This window comes from Rhinopithecus bieti, unplaced genomic scaffold, assembly GCF_001698545.2.
Source record: "Rhinopithecus bieti isolate Rb0 unplaced genomic scaffold, ASM169854v2 scaffold_44748, whole genome shotgun sequence".
Classification (NCBI taxonomy): Eukaryota; Metazoa; Chordata; class Mammalia; order Primates; family Cercopithecidae; genus Rhinopithecus; species Rhinopithecus bieti.
The window spans coordinates 1450388-1469940 of NW_016819104.1; the positions used below are offsets into that span (position 1 = coordinate 1450388).

Here is a 19553-nt window from a genome sequence, read left to right on the forward strand (position 1 = left end):
TTGGGATATATTCTCCTGGTGTGCCTGTATGCTTACAGCGCAGTATTGGGGTGGGAGTTACCCGATTTTCCAGGTGTTGTGTGTCTCAGTTCCCCTGGCTAGGAAAACGGATTCCCTTCCCCCTTGCGCTTCCAGGTGAGGCGATGCCTCGCCCTGCTTCAGCTCTCGCTGGTCAGGCTGCAGCAGCTGACCAGCACCGATTGTCCGGCACTCCCTAGTGAGATGACCCCAGTACCTCAGTTGCAAATGCAGAAATCACCGGTCTTCTGTGTCGCTCGCACTGGGAGTTGGAGACTGGAGCTGTTCCTATTCGGCCATCTTCCCTTTGAGGGCTTTTTGAGGAACGGGGCAGGCACTCTCCTCTATCAAGTATGACTCAAGTACATAACTACCTGAAGACATGAGGAGAAGCCAGATAACCTCTGACAGTCTTGTGCCCCCAAGAATGCTCCAACAGCATAAGGGTTCCTAGGATCGCTAGTCTTAACTCCAGATTTCCCTGGAGCTTGGGTGTTTATGGTCCCATAGTGGTAGCAGGGGAAGAGCAGCGTCTTTTTGATCAGGAAGCTTTGCCATATAAATTACCATAAATGTTACTACACTCAAAACAGCATGACACTTACACAAGAATACACAAATAGGTGAAACGATCTAGAAGGACCAGAAGCAAATCCAGTACATATGGAAACTTAATCTGTGCTCAAAGGGGCATTCAGTTTGATGGTGAAAGATGGTTTGTTTAATAAATAATGCTGGCACTATTTACTTTTACCTGGGAAAATGTTAGACCCCTGTCTCATAGCATATACAGATATTAATCACTGATATATTTTAAATCAAATTGTAAAAAATATAACAATAAAATATTTTATAAAATTTAAGGAAAACATATATATAACCTGTAGTTGGAAAGGCCATCTTAAATGAGAGAGAAAACTCAGAAACCTTATAAAGAAAATTATCAACAAATCCAAGCATACAAAATGGTAAAATCCTTATATAGCAAAATACCAAAAAAACAAGGTTTAAAAGCTAGATAAGAAGCTAGGAGAAAATATTTATACCATATCACAAAAGGTTAATATCTCCATAATTCACATGACAGCTAAAGTTGAAATGAAAAACATAAATAACCCAGAGAAAAATGTGTGAAGAATATAATCAGAAGATAAATGCAAATAATCAATGAGCATATAAGAATATGCTAGAAATATTTCTAGTAACTAGAAAATGCAAATTCAATCAGTGAGATACCATTTTTTCCCTGTAGATTGCTAAAAATAAATAATAAATAACATCCAATACTATGGAGATTCAGGGGAAATGGACACATCACACATTGCCAATAGGAGAGTAAATCTTCATCACCGTCACTACCAGTATCTCTGAAACTAATTTGACAGCATCTATTAAAATAAAGCATGTGCATACCTCGACTGAACAATACTACCTTTAGGAATCTTCCCTACTGAAATGAAAGCACCAGTATGAAAAAGAATATCTCTGAGGCCATTTATTGCGGCATTGATTTTCATGGTAAGGTAAGATGGAAATAACTTTAATGTCTTTCATCTAGGGAAAGATTGAGAAAAGTGAAGTGCATTCAAACTGTAGAAGTTCTGTAGCTTTACACAAGAAAGAGTAGCTTTGTTAGTATGGACATGGAGGGACATCCATGGCATAATGTTACTTTTATAAAATACTTCTTTTTTAGAAATGAACCTCTCAAAAAAATATATATATATGTTTATATATATATATATTTGTATGTGTGTTTGTAGGAGCATACTAAAAGATATTGAATGATGCCTCATACACTTTCATACTGCTTTCCTCAGGGCCTCACTGGAAGGAGGAAGAGATGATTACCTGTTGCTTTATATACCTGTGGATCGTTTGACATGTTACCATATGTGCATTACTTTGTGTGGTTTTTTTGTTTGTTTGTTTTAAAGAAATAAACTGATCTCAAATTCTAGTTCCCTAACCTACTTGGCCAGGTGACCTTAGAAAGTCATCTGATGTCTTTGGGTATTATTTTCCTCACCTGTAAAACAACAGTATTGAGAAGGATTGAGTAAGATAAGATGTGTCAAGTTCCTAGCACAGATTGAGCAAGATAAGATGTGTCAAGTTCCTAGCACAGAGCTTGTTAAACGGGGTGATCAGCAAAAGAGAATTCCCTCCTCTTCCTTTCTCTTTACCTTCAGTGATGTGTTTTCTGGGATCAAGCCAGTCACCACTTGGAACCAAGCACAAACAGGAAGAAGGATGAAGCTGCTGCCGCACAAATAAACAATCTGACAACTTCCAAAAGCTACATTAAAATCATTTTTATTTGGAGTTAAAACCCTCTTGGATGACCCATATCGCTGCTCACTGCCTCCATTTATCCAGACATTGAGAGCTATGGATTCAAGAAATAAATGCACATGGCTGATTGAAAGTATGGAATTAAGCAACTAATCCTCTGACCTAGACTCCCATCAGAGCGCCCTGTTCTGAAACCAGGCTGGGTTGGGTGGGCATCTGAAAGTTGCCTCCCTGTACCCTTCTGCCTGGATCCTTCACCCTCATCTGTCTCTGCCCTGAGAATGCCACAGTGTTGGAATCACAGTGTGGTTCATGCTGTTCCCCCTCCTCACTCAACCCCTTCTCTAATGTTTTAAATCCTTATTATAGAGCCAACATTATGCTAGACCATTTATAAATACATTCTCACAATCTTCCTAACAACTCTGTGAAGTAGCTGTCATCCCCGTTTTTACAGATAGAGAATGAAGCCACCTAGTAATTTAGCCACCTTCTTTTGGTTCTGTGGTAAGGACATGGTGCTAATGATCTTTCCCCCATAGAATAATAGCTGTATGGGAGAAATATTGGAGAAGTCAGAAGATGCAGTGGCTTAAATTTTCCCTGTATAATAGTTTGTATTCTGGTGATAATCCATCTTAGTTGTTAGGACTAGTATATCTCTGTTTGAGGAAATGCTTCAATGTTTTAACTAGTTACAAGATTAAAAACACATCCAAAGCAATAGGATTGAAACAATGCACTCTCTACTAGTAAAGCTTGCCTTAGCACTTGAGAAAAGGGCCGGGTCAGCTTGCTTCTTGGTCTGAATTAATTTAAGCCTTAATGTACACATACCTTTATTATAACACATCATATTTTGTTATAACTATTTGTTAGCTTGCCTATCTTCCCACCATACTGAGTGTCCTGAAGAGTGGGAACATTTTGATTTATCTCTCTATCCCTGGTTCATTAGATACAGTCCATTAATTTTTTAGATGAATGCACAAATTAATGATTATGGGTTAAATAGAATATATGCAATTCCTTAGAGGTTCCCAAGTGACAGCCCTAGTTCTCAATGGGAGAAATTACGTTTAACAATGGGCAGCCCTAGTTAAGGACCCTCCATGTGCTATGAGTCGGAGGCCCTGCAATGGAGGAAGAATTCATCAGCAAAGGGGTTAACTTTAAGGCCAATTCCATCAATGAAATAAATCTGAAATCAGAAAGGGACCAAAAGCCTGCAGCAGTGGATATTTTAAACTTGCTCATTAATAATGGCTCAAAGTGGAGATTTATTACTGTTGAGAAGAGAGGAAGAGACAGTAAATCAGGATTGGTGAGGAAAAGAGCAAGGGAAAGATATGAGTTCTTATTTAAAATGTATTCATATGCTTTATAACCCCAAAGTAGAGATTGCTATATCAAAGTGGAAGGCTTTATTTGTAGGACTGAATTCACTGTAGATATGTTTTATGCCAGTGTTCATATTCCCAACTTTCATTTGCTTTTCCTTGACCAAAAAGTAGGGGACTTAGTTTACAGCTTGAAAACAAGAAAAGATTGCTTTAGCTGAGTGTCTTCATGAAAATATTCCTTGCTTCAAAGAATGGTTTGTAAAGCACTAGTTGGATCCTAGGAAAACACGATTTTATTGGCACATATTTTGAAGAGAATAATTTTTAAAACATTCAATTAGTTCTGCCTTTGAGATACAATTTAAACACACCCAAAGCAATAGGATTAAATTCATGTAAAAACCTATGTCCCCAGCTGTTGCTTGGGAACAAATTCTTTTCCCATTCAAACTACTCCAAGGATAGTCAAGCTTGCTGTTGGCTGTGTTCCACCTGAGGCAGATACCTGCCTTTAATTCAAAAATCAGACCATGGTACTTCCCTGCTAAACTCTCAGTGGCTTTCTATTAATTTGGAGTAAAATGCAAACTCCTTAGTGTGGCCTGCAGAGCCCTGAACCATCTGTTCCTGGTCTACCCAGCCAGCACCATCTCATTTCGCTCTTCTCCTCATCTGGTCCATCAGGCTTAAGTCAACTGACTTCCTTTCAGTTCCTGAACGATCCAGCTCTTCTCTGCCAAGACTGCTCTCTTTTGCTCTGCCTTGGACATCCTTTCTCCTGCCTCTGTATAAAAGCAACTTTTTCAGTCCTTCCAGAGTCTACCAGCTGACCTTTCTAGAGAGACCTCCCTTGACCGTGCTACCTAGGTTTTCTCTCCCATACATGCTTTAAGCTATGATCCATTACCATCTTGTCTCCCACAACATGCTTACTAAAAACTTTACACAGATAGACATATAGAAACTTGTTTGTCTCCCATATTTCCCACTAGCCTGCAAGATTCATGAGAATAGGAACCATATCTCTCATTCATAATTGACTTCCCAGAACTGATGGCAGTGCCTGACACATAGTAGGTCCTCAGTAAAGATTTGTTGCATCAACTTTCAGTGCCAATCCTAATGCCTGGCACATCAGAGGCTGTCAGTAAATGCTTTTGAATTTATCTTGTTGCCATAGGACTTAGCAAATTCACATACCCTGTGTAAATTAATTCCAAGTGCCTAACATCCTGCCCACAACAGCAAATTCTGCTGACTCAGGACAAATGAATAAGGAAGATGCCTAAAAGCTCAATCTAACTTTGGAACGCCTTCTCTAGGACAAAGATGTCATCGAGGCCAGTTTTAACTCCCTTATCGGACTTGATTCCTCTGGTTCCTTGCTTTTCTGACCTATTTGTTTTTGGTGAAAACTTTGTTGTTTTTGTCTGGACATTGCCAAGGTGTGTTATTAAACAGCTGGAGCTTTTTTATTTCATGGGTCTGAACAAGCAGCTGAGAAGTTTTGCTTTGGGTTTGCCAAGGCTCATGATTTAAGCAGTTGAAATCACAGAGTCACTGAGCATCTTTCATAACTCACTGGACCCAGAGCCAAGAGAACGTTTGGGATTTGTAATTTATGATAAGAATGGCAGTAGTGCCATTGGGAAATATTTTGGCAAGATAACACATCGCTGTGATGCAGCAGTTAAGTTCCATGGTTTAGGCTGTATGAAAATTAATTTGCAAAAATATTCAGGTCTGTTTTGTGTTCTAGTTTATATGTAAATTAGAAGATTGTACAACAAGGATGCCAGGGATGATGGAATTCAAACATCATCAGACTGGTTGTCCATTAATTAGAGTGATTCTTTATTTTGCTTTATTTACATTTTCTGTCAACAATAAATTGTATTGATCAAGTAAACAAAAGACACGGCATTAGCTAATAAGCAGTAATAATGGACGCTTTAAAAATAAAAGTTTAAAAATCTGATTTGGGAGGATAGCCATGGAAACTAAGAGAAAGAATTCAACAATATTTCTCTTAGCTTGGAAATAGAAGCAGTGCCTGCCACAGCATTATATAAGCCACTTTTACTCCTAAAGGTGACTTTTACTCCTAAAGGTGACAGCGTTATATAAGCCACTTTTACTCCTGAAGGATAACACTATGAAGGGTAGTGAAGTATCAGAACCTTGGATATAACTGAGAGTTCTGTGCAAACCCACAGGGTGAGTTTCTCACTCTAAATACTGAAGCCTTCATTCATATACCTATTCTTGCTCTGCATGTAAAGTGAGCCATCTGACTCCTATGCCCCAATAGACATGGGCACTTCATACCCTCCTGTTTTCACAGCCTTCATTCTAAACCATTTCCTGAGGATCTAGATTACACCACATTTGCAGACCTAGTCTGGTCTATTTGGCACTTGAGTTCCCTGGACTAGCTTCAATACCTTAACTACTGTCCCAATACTTAACACTGCTTCTAACAGCAAAGACTTCTCATTTTTATCTGCACTAAAACCTTACCCGGTGCAGCTGACCCCAGAAACTATCCCTGGAGCAGCTCTTTGTGTGCAATCATTCCCATCAGGTCTCCTCAGAGGCCTGCAGATGGGACCCAAACACATCGCCTGAATTGAAGTATTTTCACACCCAGGCCATTCTGTGTATATTACCCCATGGTTGTATGGCTACTTTAAAATCCTAAGTGTATTCAGAATAGTTGACTTTCAAAGCAGTTTGATTCCAACCTTTGCACTTGAAATTTATTTTAACTGGAAAATTGGCACTAATGTTACTCTTGATTTACCAAAAGAGAAATGATGGCAAAAGTCTTACAGGGGTCTTGGCAACAATTAACTGAAATTTCCTGCAATGATCTGCTCATGTATACAGCCTGCTGGAGAAGAAGGGGTTTAGAGCAGCAGAGGCTCAGTAGCACTGGAAATCTTGAGTTCTGTTCTTTACTCTGTCCTTCCTCGCCTCTACCTGGCTGTGTGACCTAGAGTGGAGGACTTTACTCCTTGCCTGTATGGCCTTAAATCCATGTAATGAATTTAAGTCAGACAAACTCTAAGGTGGCTTCTATTTCTGAAAAGCTATTAATTCACAGCTGATTTAAAATCAGCAATCCAGGGGTAAATAAACTTAGATACTTGTTCAGGACTAGAGCCAATGAGAGACACAGCTGGGCAGGGGAGCGTGTTTCTCAGTTGTTCCTCGATTGGCTGAGCAGGTGATTAGCATCAGAGACACAGGCTTTGATCGTGAAGTGGGGATATAAAACCCTGAAACTGTTTGTCATAAAGAATTCCATGCCCAATAAAAGAGAAGGCAGATGTTCGCATAAAGTTTTTGCTGTTTGTGTTTTTGTGGGGTACTTTTGGGCATGACGTTTATTAGTGAAGTACAGCAGCAGCTGCCCACCCATGTTGCCACATAATAGCAGTCTTACAATCCATTTATGGGCTTGGAATTATTTTTGTTAATGCTTTTCATGGGAGTAGATGAAATGCAATGTGCACCAGCTGTAACTACTTTAATCATGCAGCTGCCTTCTAGGGAGAGCCCTGCAAGCATCATAGATGTCTTCATTGTCAAAGAGGTTATTGTCTCACAGAGTTTTAAAGGTAAAGGGGTGCTGTATTACTTTTCTATTAATGCTATAACAAATTATCACAACTGCACAGCATAAAATGGCAGACATTTATCTTCTGTTTCTAGAGGTCAAAAGTATATATATATGTATGTATATATATATACATATATATATTCTCAAGGGGTTAAACATCATGGTATCAGCAGGCCTGTATTCCTTACAGCAGGAGGCTCTAGGTGGAGAATCCATTGTCTTGCCTTTTCCGGCTTCTAGAGGCCACCTGCATTCCTTGGTTCATGTCCCCTTCCTGTATCTTCAAAGTCAGCAGAGTATTATCTTCTCTCCTGGCTGGTCTCTGTTTCCATCCATATATCTTTACTCTATATCTCTGACCCTCCTACCTTTCTCTTATAAGGACTTTTGTGATTACATTGGGCCCATCCAGATAATCCTAGATAATCTCTCCATCCCAAGACCCTTAACTTAATTACATCTGCAAAATACCCTTTACCATCTAAGAAAGCATATTCACAGGTCCTGAGTATTAGGATGTACACATCATTGGTGGGGAGCCATTATTCAGCCTACCACAGGAACCATGAAGAACGAGTCAGGTCCAAGGGACACATGACTTACCAAGGGCCACTCAGTTCACTTGTGGATGTGCCATGACTGTATCCCTGGCATGCTCACACTTGCCACTTGTGTGTGGATTACTGAGAAAGACTGCTAGGAAGATGCCCTAATGAAGGTTTTATTTTCATAATTTGAGATGATTGAGGGCTAAATAAGTACAAGATCAAGTCAGTGTTTTTTTAAAAGAGTAGTTTAGAAAAGACAAGTTTATATTTATAATGTAAGTGCATTCATAATGCAAGAACTTTCTTAAATATTGTAGTCTTTCTAGGACATGGTACCTTCTAAAGGTGAAGTAGTTGTAATGATAACATATTTTAAGCAATGATAAGAAATGACAGTGCCGAGGAAGCTCATGCACATGTGTCAATATTTCTCCTCTTCCTCCTCCTTCTCTTTCTCCCTCTGTAACTCAGGCCATTGCTACCATTTTGAAAGTCATTAATGACTGAAAAGCCAATTCAAACTCCTTAAACTAAAGGAAATGGTCTACCAAAGGCTTATGGGCATGGATGAAACCAAATTAGATATTTGTCATATTTTAAAATGAGACCCATCTTATTTTGATGTTGAAGTGTTTGTCTAGGCCAAGGAACTTATTTTTAGTTCTCCTCCCATGTCTGTTACAGTTGCCTATAACAAATAAGAGAGTCATAGAATTTGAGTATCTTTGGCAAGTGTCTGCCAAACTCCTCTTTTGCCTTGGTTTTCTCCATCTATGCTATAGGCAAGAATGATGGCTACTGTAAGTTAAAGGCTTTATTCAATTTGAGTTTAATTAAACTTGAGTTTCTGAGAGGACAGATTCATTTAAGAAAGCTAATGTGATTGTTAGGCTCATCTTCTCCAGGAGTCACTCCCTGCCTCCCCTCTACCATGGCAGGGTTGGCTTCCCCTCATCCAGAGTCTCTTAACATACTCAACCTCACACTAGTGAACCTCCCTGGTGTGTTAGTTGTTCTTGCGCTTACCTGCGTTCCTTGAGATTCAGCCTAACCCAGGGCATGATGCAAAATAGGAGTTCACTGCACGTACTATGGGTGGATGAATGAATGGTCATATAATCTCAGGGGAATTTGAAGGACACATGGATCCAGAGACTCAGTGGAAGTACTGAGAGGGGCAGGGAAAGGCTGAAAGTATAGTTTTGATCTTCACTGATATAAAATTAGTAGACTGGCTTCCCACCCTTGCCCTGAAAACTTTCTTAAATAGAAATAGAACTGGAAACTGCTACAGAAATTTATTCTAATAGATGTTTTTATGTGACACTGAAAATGAGTGGATGGTTTCCTTTGGGTATTTGTGCTTAGCTCTCGATGTCATTTTTCTACCTATCAAATGAACACCAATTCTTTATCTACAGGTACATTAGGTTGATGACACAGTGTTGAATTAACAAAGATGAAGTCAAGTTGCTAAGCTCTTGTCTGACACTGATTAGAGAGCTCATAAAATAAGTCACTCCCTCAGTTTAGTCTTGACAATCCAAAGAAAAACTGTGTATACTGAATGACACTTTCCTTGAAAAACTTCTGAATAGGATAAGGTTGATTTTCACATCATTCTTGCCAGATAGGAAAAGCAGAGCATCAACTCAAGGGAATTGCTGAATATTTGTACTACCTCAGGCATATTGCAAAGATGATGTGACCTGAACGATGTTAGCATTAAAGTGGTAATGGTGACTTCACTCAATACAGAAACTGCAGGATGAGTGGGCCTCAAACAAGAAAATCTGATGACAAGAGATCATGAAGTTAGGACTTAGAGAAGTGGACCAAGATTCAGGCCAGGAAAATACCGTAGCAACCCCCAAGTATCTCCATGGGTAGGAAGATTTGGTGGTTCTCTTCCATTTTACCACTTTTGTACATAGCTCTGTTTGTTTATCTTGTTTCCCCAACCTGCTACTCAGCCTAATTCTACAATTTCTTTTTGTTTCTAGTTCCTTCTTTCTGGGGATTGGTCAACTCAGCTTGGAATCTTTGCTCTGTGGGGAAACGGCAGTCGCCAGTCAACATAGAGACCAGTCACATGATCTTCGACCCCTTTCTGACACCCCTTCGCATCAACACGGGGGGCAGGAAGGTAAGCCACCATATTGCTTCCATGGTTAACCTGAAGATGGGGCCATCTTGATTCTGAAGGCTGAGCCTCAGTCTCTGTGATGAGTTTGTCCTCCCACCTAGGAATACCACAGACTTCAGACCTGCCGCCATTAGAAAAATGTCTACATTGTGCTTTTTCTCCCTAGTCAAATTTTGTGCTTCTAATTACCCTGTACTTCCGGAAGTTGCCTTAAGTCTTATCAGACAACCTCAGTACCCCCGTAAAGGACAGAAAGATAGTGGCCACCCCTGCCTGTCATGCTGGGAAAATCTTTTCTCTAAGAAACTGCTTTACTAGGCCTTCTTTTAACCTCAGTGAAGTGGGAAAACCAATTAACAAAAATAAAATCAGACATGTATCATCTTGGGAGGAAAAAAAACAAAAATCACCTTAGATGATTTATATAAAAATCAATAATTAATCTTCCTAGGGGCATCTTGCTTGCTAAGAATCCTAGCTCCTGCACAGAAATGCTGAGCTGGGCTTTGTGATTCTCACACCTAAATCCCTCCTTCACTCTCCTCCCCCATAATGAGCTCCTCCTTAATTTGTGGAAGGGCACAGGTGCCCATTGGGTCTTCTCATCACTGGAATCTTAGCATTTCTCTTGCTGGTTCATGTCTACTTGGCTATCTTTTACTGTTGAGTACGTGTTAAAGGTAAAAAAGAAATGCACATGCAGAAAGTTGTGTTCAAAGGTAATTTAGCTGTTAACTCAAGAGAAATGGAAAATAATTTGTGTGCAAAAAATTGAGTTTAAAATTATTGACAACCTTTGTTAATACCAGCAGCTGATACTTCAGGGTTTGGGCTCATTGGGCTCTGTTCTGTCTTCCTTTGCACAGTCTGTTCAGTATAAATACCATGAAATTTGTACGTTAATTTTTCCCCTTCTAATATATTGAAATATATTTTCTTGTACCATGTAACTGTCACAGACACACACATCCCTAATGACTCATCCAAAAGCTGTAAGTGACTTTGACTCAGGTCACAAGTCAGGTTTTAAAAGACACTGCATGTGGCCAACACCATTTAGTTATGCAGTGTTTGTGTACTGCTTTAAATATGACTTGAGAATCACTTTTGTGGAAAGGTCATATATAGGTCATTTGGTTTATTCCTCCTATTCCATATAAAACTATGTTATCCTAATTATTGTTCCATTTACAGTTTTATTTTTATAAATCCTGCAAGGAACTTGTCATGGCTTCTAAGTACATTTCTCTTTTAAAAGGTGAATTATTTATTTAAAGTCATGAACACCTGTGAGTCAGTATTTAAGAAGGAAACGTTGCAGTTATGAATAAATATTCGGTCATCCTTCCTTTCTTGGAGAGGGTGATGTAGGGGATAATTGCATTCTAGGCAAAAGGAAAAGCAAGGAGGAAAAAGCCCAAAATTCAGAATGGGGTTTGGTGCCTGAGTTCCAGAATTCACCTGAAAGGTAGCCAGCAAGGCTGAACACAGAGAGCGAAGAGGGGCTTGCAAGGTGGTAGGCTGGAGAGGACAGCAGAAGGCAGGTCCTGAGGCAGTGTTCAGGAGCCAAATCCTTTGCCTAAGAGTTATGGCAAGCATTTGAAGGGTTTTTAGATAAAGTATGGATTGGGATTGAGATGGAAAATGTGTCAAACTAACACAAACGATGGATATATAATTTTTACTTTCCATCAGAATGTCTTAAAGGAAAAATGTTGATGTGAAAGAAACAAAAAAAAAAAGTCAACACAGCTTTTCCCTAAAATGTATTGGGAAAGAAGAGATTGGGAGATAGTCTAATGGTAAAAATCACTCACATGTTATGATTTGGGTTTTTTTTTTAGAGTTTTTTTAAACAGATGATTTGGTATCTTTCCAATTCAGTACAGTATACCTGATCCAAACCAATTTTCAGATGCATTGGAGTTTGGAATCTTGGCAACATTTACTTTTCACGATGTAAATATTTATATCTGGCACAATTTTTGTTATCAGTGGTTTGAAGAGCTGAGAACTGTCTGATGGTTCCTTTTGCACTTGTGAAAGGTAGAAAATAAAATATAGTTGGTTGTGATAAACTAATTGGTAATGAAATGCCTTAATTTGATAGACAATAAGTAAATCATGTTTGCATCACGTTTTTGAAGGTGATGTTTAATGAGTTGGAAACTTGTTTTGAAAGTGAGAATTCAAATCACTGTTCTGAATTTTGTTTTCCCTTAAAGAAAAACCCAACTTAATTGATCTGAAAATCACCTGTAAGACTGGGAAGTTTTGTAGAATTTGGGCGAAATGTCACATTTCGAAGTCTGAGCCCAGCTGGGTGTCAGTAGGTGAAATGCAGCCCAGTAACTGTGTGTTTTGTGTTGCATTTTTATCCACAAGCATTATTCTTTCTGGTGTTCCAGTGTATCTTATGCACAAAACTGTGATGCAGCTCTCTGGAAGCCCCTGACTTGTGTCAGTATGTTTATTTTAATGTATTTGACCTGACATTGGGCTCAAATGAAGGAAAAAGGGCTTTTCTTACCATAGTTTAAGGCTAAAATTCAACCTCAGTACAAGAATAACAAAGAATAATAGTTATTCCTTATTCTGCAGTAATCTTCTCATTCTATGCACTGTGCTTTGAATGTAATAGAAAGTATTCATTTTTACTTAAAAATGAGACTTATTTCACCTTTTAGCCTCATGTGACAGGTTGCAGTCAAAATGTAGTTCAAACTGTGTTTCATGCAAAAAGTTATTTAAAATATTGTATATAATTACCTTCAGGCTATGTACATAAGACATAATTTATATAAAGCATACATGAATTTTTTTGTTTCGACTTGGGTTCCATCCCCAATAAATCTCATTATATATATATGGAAATATCCAAAATTAATAAAATTTGAAACACTTATGATCCCAAACACTTTGCATAATGGATATTAAATTTGTAATTGTATTTTTACAAATGGCACGCCCTTAAGGCTGGGTTGTATGTGAATATAAGACTCCTACCTTGGAACCAATCCCCAGCCTTTGACCCCATTAAATTTAATGTCCAATTGCTACATTGTTTGGAGCTAATTAATCCATTCTAGTTAAAGCTACTAAATTAACTCAAGAATCAAAAAGGAGGAGGATGGGGAGATAATTCTTTGTAGTTTCAGGTTGTTTAAAGTCTCCATATATGAAGAAATTTGATTATGATATAAATGATGTTTTACACTGAGTTAAGCCTCACTGACTGTTTTAAAGATCGAGACGCTTGTTAGCCATTGAACTTGTAAAATTTCACAAAAGTTTCACCTTTCATGTCTTTTTGCTCAGACCAAAGTGAGTGTAAGCAGTGTGTTTGTGTTTTAATTTTAGTGTACTAGTCACATAAGTGAGAATCTTGGTAATTTGAAAATGAAATACAGGATGGGAAGGTTACCACAGAGTAAAATATGGGTAACTTCAGTCAATTATTTTGGAATATAGATATTTGCTTTGAGCATTTGATATAGGTGGGCATTGAAAGGTTGTGAGTTTAGCTTTCAGGAAGGAAATATGGCACATAGAAACCTATCTGCTGATCTAAAATACCTAAAAGGAGAAAAAACATATTAAAACTGAGACTAAAATCCACTCGCCGATTCTACCATTTTAACCAAAAATTAGTCCCGCCAACTTTTCTCATCTTTTAACTCATTTAATAGAATAGACACCTCAGTAGTTAATGACATGACAGTTCCTTATTGTATGTTAAGTATAAAAGGTAGGATCTATCATATGTTAAGTATAAAAGGTAAGATCTAAACATACTTATCATATGTTAAGTATAAAAGGTAGGATCATATGTTAAGTATAAAAGGTAGGATCTGAGTATAAAAGGTAGTTAATGACATGACACTTCCTTATCATATGTAAAGTATAAAAGGTAGGATCTAAAAAAGAGACTGGGATGAAGGATAATATTGTTTTATTTTTTCTTTTCTAATGTTTCTAGATTTGCTAAAACAGACTTGCATTAATTTGGTAATCTGAAAAATACTTATGTTCTAACCTCTCTTTCCATTTCATTTCAAAGTATATTTGGAATTGTTAAATGTGATAGATAGAATAATGTCCCCTCCCAAAAATGTCCACATCTTAATCCACAGGACTTCTAAGTGTGTCACTTTACATAACAGAGGGTATCCTGAAGATATGATTAAATAGAGGATTTTAAAACTGGAAGGTTACCCTGGACTATCCAGGTAAACCCCTTGTAATCACAGAGTCCTTAAAAGGAAAAGACAGAGGCAGGAGAGTCCAAATCAGAGAACAGAGACGTGAGGATGGAAGCAAAGGTTGGAGTGATGCAGGGCCACGAGCCACGGAGGCCTCTAGAAGCTGCAAAGCACAAAGAAACAGATTCTTCCTTGGAACTTCCAGAAGGAATACAGCCCTACTGACACCTTAATTTTAGCCCAGCAAAACTGATTTCAGATTTCTAACTCCCCAAATATAAGATAATAAATTTGAGTTAACTTGAGCCACTAATTATGGGGTAATTTGTTGCAGTACCAAAAAAAAAAAAAAAAAAAAAAAAAAAGAACTAAAATAATGGATGTGAACATAAAATTATACTAGTTTACTAACCACAAATCAACAAATTATTTTAAAACATTTTGGCATCTTTGTAAAATTATAGTCAGAAACAGCCTTTTTCCTGTACAACGGGGAAACGATTAAAATGAATCTAATCACAGATTCAGAGCAGCTTAGATTTGTGACAGCACCTTTGGAAGCCAACTCTTGACACTTCCAGTCCAGTGCTGGAGTCTAAGTTCCTCTCTATCCTCAGTATCATCTCATTGTTTCTAGGAGTTCTAAACTACCGGTAGTTCTTCATATGGGTCCTGTGTTTGGTCTCTGCTACAGAATATTTGACAACCATTTTTTCTTTTACTATTTTAAAGTGGATGGTTCAGTGACATTGAGTACATTCAGGCTATTGTGCAGTCATCACAACTATGCATTTTTGCCACTTTTTTGTCATCCCAACTTGAAACTCTGTATCCTTGGTACCCAGTAAACAAGAATTCCCCATTTTCCATCCCCCTAGCCCCTGGTAACCTCTGTCCTATGTTCTGTTTCTATGAATTTGCTGGCTCTAAGTACCTCATAGATGTAGAATTATGTAATATTTATCTTTTTAATGTCTGGCTTATTTCACTGAGCATAATGTTTTCAAGGTCCATCCATGTTGGAGCATGTATCAGAGTTTAATTCAATTTTAAGGCTCAATAATACTCCATTGTATGTATATACCACATTTTGTTTGTCTCTTCTTCTGTCGATAGACATTTGGGTTGCATCCAGCTTTTGATTTTTGTGAATAATGCTGCAGTGAAAATTGGTATACAATGAACTGTTTGAGTCCCCTGCTTCCAGTTTTTCTCGGTGTATAGCAAGGAGTGGACTTACTGGGTCACATCTATGTTTAACTTTTTGAGGATTGTCACGCTTTTTTCCACAGTGGCTATACAATTTTACATTCCCATCAGCAATACACAAGTATTCCAATCTTTCCATATCCTCACAGAAACTTGGTGGGTTTTTTTTTTTTTTTTTGGTTATTTATTTTGAAATAGCCATCCTAATGGTTGTGAAGCGATCTCTCATTATGATTTTGATTTACATTTCCCTAATGAATTGACAGACTTTCACGGACATCCAGTACAAGTTTTTGGAATACAACCTGTTCCTGATACAAAGTGTAGAAGATCTTGAAACCTCTAGGGAGGAGACAGGTGATAGAAATAATTGACCTTAGCCTAATGGCACAGTCAGGAATATAAGAAGTCAAAAGAAGCAGGGTGCAGTGGCTTGCACCTGGAATCCCAGCTACTCAAGAGGCTAAAGCGAGAGGATCACTTGAAGCCAGGAGTTCAAGACCAGGCTGAGCAACATAATAAGACCCCGTCTTTAAAAAGAGAGACAGAGAAAGAGAGAGAAGCAAAAAAGAGAAGAAACTGACCATCAGCAGACTGTGGACCTACATAGGTTATCTCAAAGAAGCAACCTTTCCCCCATATGTTCAGGTTTCTTGTTTGAAATTTTGCCCAGTAGAGGCTAAAACTACTGTTGTCGCCAACTTCCTTTTGATTTCTGGATACCTAAGGCTTATATCAGGGAGAGTCTCAGCAGGAGACATGGAACATGGTGAGTCATGAGGATCCCTCATAGAGGGATCATTTGTAACCACCCCAGATCTGGAAGGGGTGAGGAGAGGGAGTGAGGACCAGAACCTGGAGACCAAATGAACCAACCATGGAGAGGAACACCTGACCTTCAGTGAGGGAAGCAACCAGCTCAGGGCAACCCCTAAGGATGGAGCTGGGGAACAAGGCCCTGACTGTACTCCTTTCCTGCCCTCTTATGGAAAGAAGGCAGAAGCCAAAGGAGCTTATTGAATCAGTCCATGCAAGCCAGCCTCCAAGCCCCTAAGCAAGGTAAAGATGGATCCAAATGGACAATCAGAAGACATCCAACTCAAAGCTATAGGTGTATCTACATGGAAGTTTCCATATTTCCCATGAAATAAATATAAGCTAATAAAACTCATAATTGCTTATAAATCAGGTATAAATGCTTCAGCCTGGCATTCACAGCCCTTGTAATACAGCACCAATTCTCCTTTCCAGAGACATTTACATTATACTTTGTACACACCTTTTGTTCCCAGCGAGAGTGTAAACTTTAAAAAACAAACAAACAAGAAACCTGAATGCATCTCACCTTTTCCTGGGATCTGTGCTTTGGCCACAATATACCCTTCACCCCACTTGCCTAAGAAGTCCCAACCCCTGCTTTTAACCTCTGTGGCTCCAATACTATCTCTTTCATTAAATTCCTCTTGATCTCTTCAGCTAACTGTGAAATCTCTCTTTATTTGGCTTCTTAAGCACCTTACTTATATTTATTTTAGGATCTAAACCTTGCCTGTATTATTAATATTGCTTTCCTTGTAGGGAATAGTAAGACAAATATACTATAGATGTTAGCCCTTAGATTAAGAGCTCCTTATGATAAATATGCTTTTGTATTTTCATTTTATATCCTTGGGGTCATCCATGACAGTGCTGGCTGATTTGAATTGAACCAAGGGTCCTCTTGCTTACCAAGAAATGTGTTTAGGTGGAATTCCCCAAAAGTTGCTATGATACAAGTTAGGGGAATGTAAGAAGGCCCATGATGAAAAATAACCTTGCTATCCAAAGAATCTGTTACTAAAACTAATTTTCAGTTATGTTTTTATGACCATTAAAATAAGTTGAAATAATAAGAAAATGTGAATTGGCTCGGTATTTAAAATCTTACCACTTCTCTATTTTAAAATTTTCCTGTGAACCTGATTGCAAAATTTAGTTGACTTTATTTAATCATTGCTATTCACAGCATGTCCACATTGCTATGTTCTGAAACCTTTTAGGTTTGAGGCTTTAATGTTCCTTCAAAAAATTTACGATATATTTGGGAGAAAATATAGATACACAGAAGTTAAATGGCAGTAACTGATTTAAATAACTATTTGAGATAATAATAGAATCGATGTTAAGAAATGATTAATTAGCAAATCAATCATCTTGGCATTAATGTTTTCATGAGAGTAAGAAGTTGGGTTGGTCAAACAAGACTTTATGGAAGTGGTAGGATATGAGCTAGCATGAAAAGAGAGGTAGAAAGAAATGTAACTTACAGGAGGATCTTAAATGTCAGATGATCTTACTCCATATGCAGAAGGTGGAAAGAAAAGGAAAAGGTAGATTGGTTTCGTCATCTAAATGTGTTGCCATGGTGCTGATTTTTATTGGATAACTGATGTTAAATTTTCCTGGATAAGTACCTTACTCATTTAGAACTCACTAGCTGTCTTTAAGCACCAAAGGTCTTTTTACACTGAAACTCTGATATGAAAATGGTATATATAATTGTATGTATATTTGTGGGATAGAGCAGATCTTTAAGAGCTGCTGAAGAAGTGGATGCAATTCTTACTCATCTCTATTTTGTGGTTAGACAAATTCCTTTATTGGCATATCAATTATATCCTTTCCAGGAGAAAGTGATAGGGGTCTGTTTATTTAAATTTAATTCTAACCAACAAGGAAAGGCTTAGTGATGTGGAAAGGACAGTAACTCTAGGGAAAAAAGTGGGTGTATTATCTTAGAAACAATAGTAGCAGGGTAAAAATAAAATAAAATCTAGGCTAGGCATTGTCCGACATGGATATGAAAACTTCAAAAGGCAGATTTTTAAAATATTATGATTAAAATTGATGTGATCTCATTGCCTCATGGAAGATGGCTCTAGTGGATTGGGAAGCTCTTAAAAATAAGATTATGGTAATATAATTACAAATGATAGTACCAATAAAGGAACTGGTAGGGGCTAGAGATATCGACGTGGCTGCACGGGGAATTTTATGAGAAATAATATTGTTAAATGGCATGTAAGAGATGTAGGAGAAAGGGCTTACAGCCAAGGAGGACCAGAAGATAAATCATTTGTAAATGGTTTCACAGAGAATAAAGCCCAGGACAAGTTGAAGTTTCCAGAAAATGAGGAGAACTTTAAAAAGTTGTGGTTAGAGGAAAGTAGGATAAACAAGACAATGTATACCTCCATTTGGGAGAGAATACATGGCCATGGATGACCAGATGTGAGAACTGAGTTTGAATTTTAGATTGCCACTGTCTAGCCAGCACTATCGTAGATAAATGTGAGAAAGTACTGGCTGGTTCAGAATGAACCAAGCTTATCTCTGATTGCTAAACAAAGGGTTTATTTGGCTTACTTCTCTAAGTTTCAGTTTCCTCACTTGTAAAAGGAGCATTCACCATTCTACCTTCCTCGCAGGGTGGTGGTGGGGAGAATTATATGAAAAAATGCACTTATTAGGCAGGTTATAATGCAAGTTATCAAGCCAGTGACTGACAGAGAAGAACATGTTGTTAGCTACCATCACGGGTGTTTTTGTTGTCAGCAAGAAAAACATAACTCCCAGTTGAATTTGTCAAAGAAACTAATGTTTGCATTAGAATTCATAGCATACGTACCAAGAGGTGAAGTGATTTCAACTCTTTGAAAGACAGAAGAAGAATTCAGAGCCACTTCGCTAGTACCCCAAACCCAAAAGGCATAAAGATAAAACTTTTCTCCCAAACATATATTTACGTAAAATGTCACAAATTCAGGCTGGGCAACATATTCTGTAAGAACACTACATGTGAAAAAGTAAAGGAAGTTAATGGATAATCTGCTCAGTTGAGTAAATAGCACAGGGACAATACCAAGAGATGAATTCAGTCTAATTACACAATACATGAGGTTCTACATCCATGAAAACTGAGACCATTGTCATGCAATACCCTTCACTGAGAAGACAGTATCTGGAATGTTAGCATCAGTTCCCCTAGTGCCGACAGTAAGATTAACTAATAGAAAAGACATTGACACAGTAAAGTACAGAAGAAGAGGAAGAAAGTAATGAAAAATGAAAGTGTTTTATATTCAGTTTTCTCTCTTTTTTTTTTTTTTTTTTTTTTTTTTTTTTTTT

At 37.9% G+C, this 19553-nt stretch overlaps 1 protein-coding gene across 1 annotated transcript in view; it reads left to right on the top strand.

Annotated features, from left to right (window-relative positions):
• The window catches only part of CA10 (carbonic anhydrase 10 (inactive)), a 552992-nt gene that overhangs the window by 239241 nt on the left and 294198 nt on the right, over positions 1-19553 (top strand). The window contains exon 4 of the mRNA XM_017858264.1: positions 9833-9975. Within this exon, the coding sequence (XP_017713753.1) occupies positions 9833-9975 (143 nt within the window). The remainder of the gene's footprint in view (positions 1-9832; positions 9976-19553) is intronic.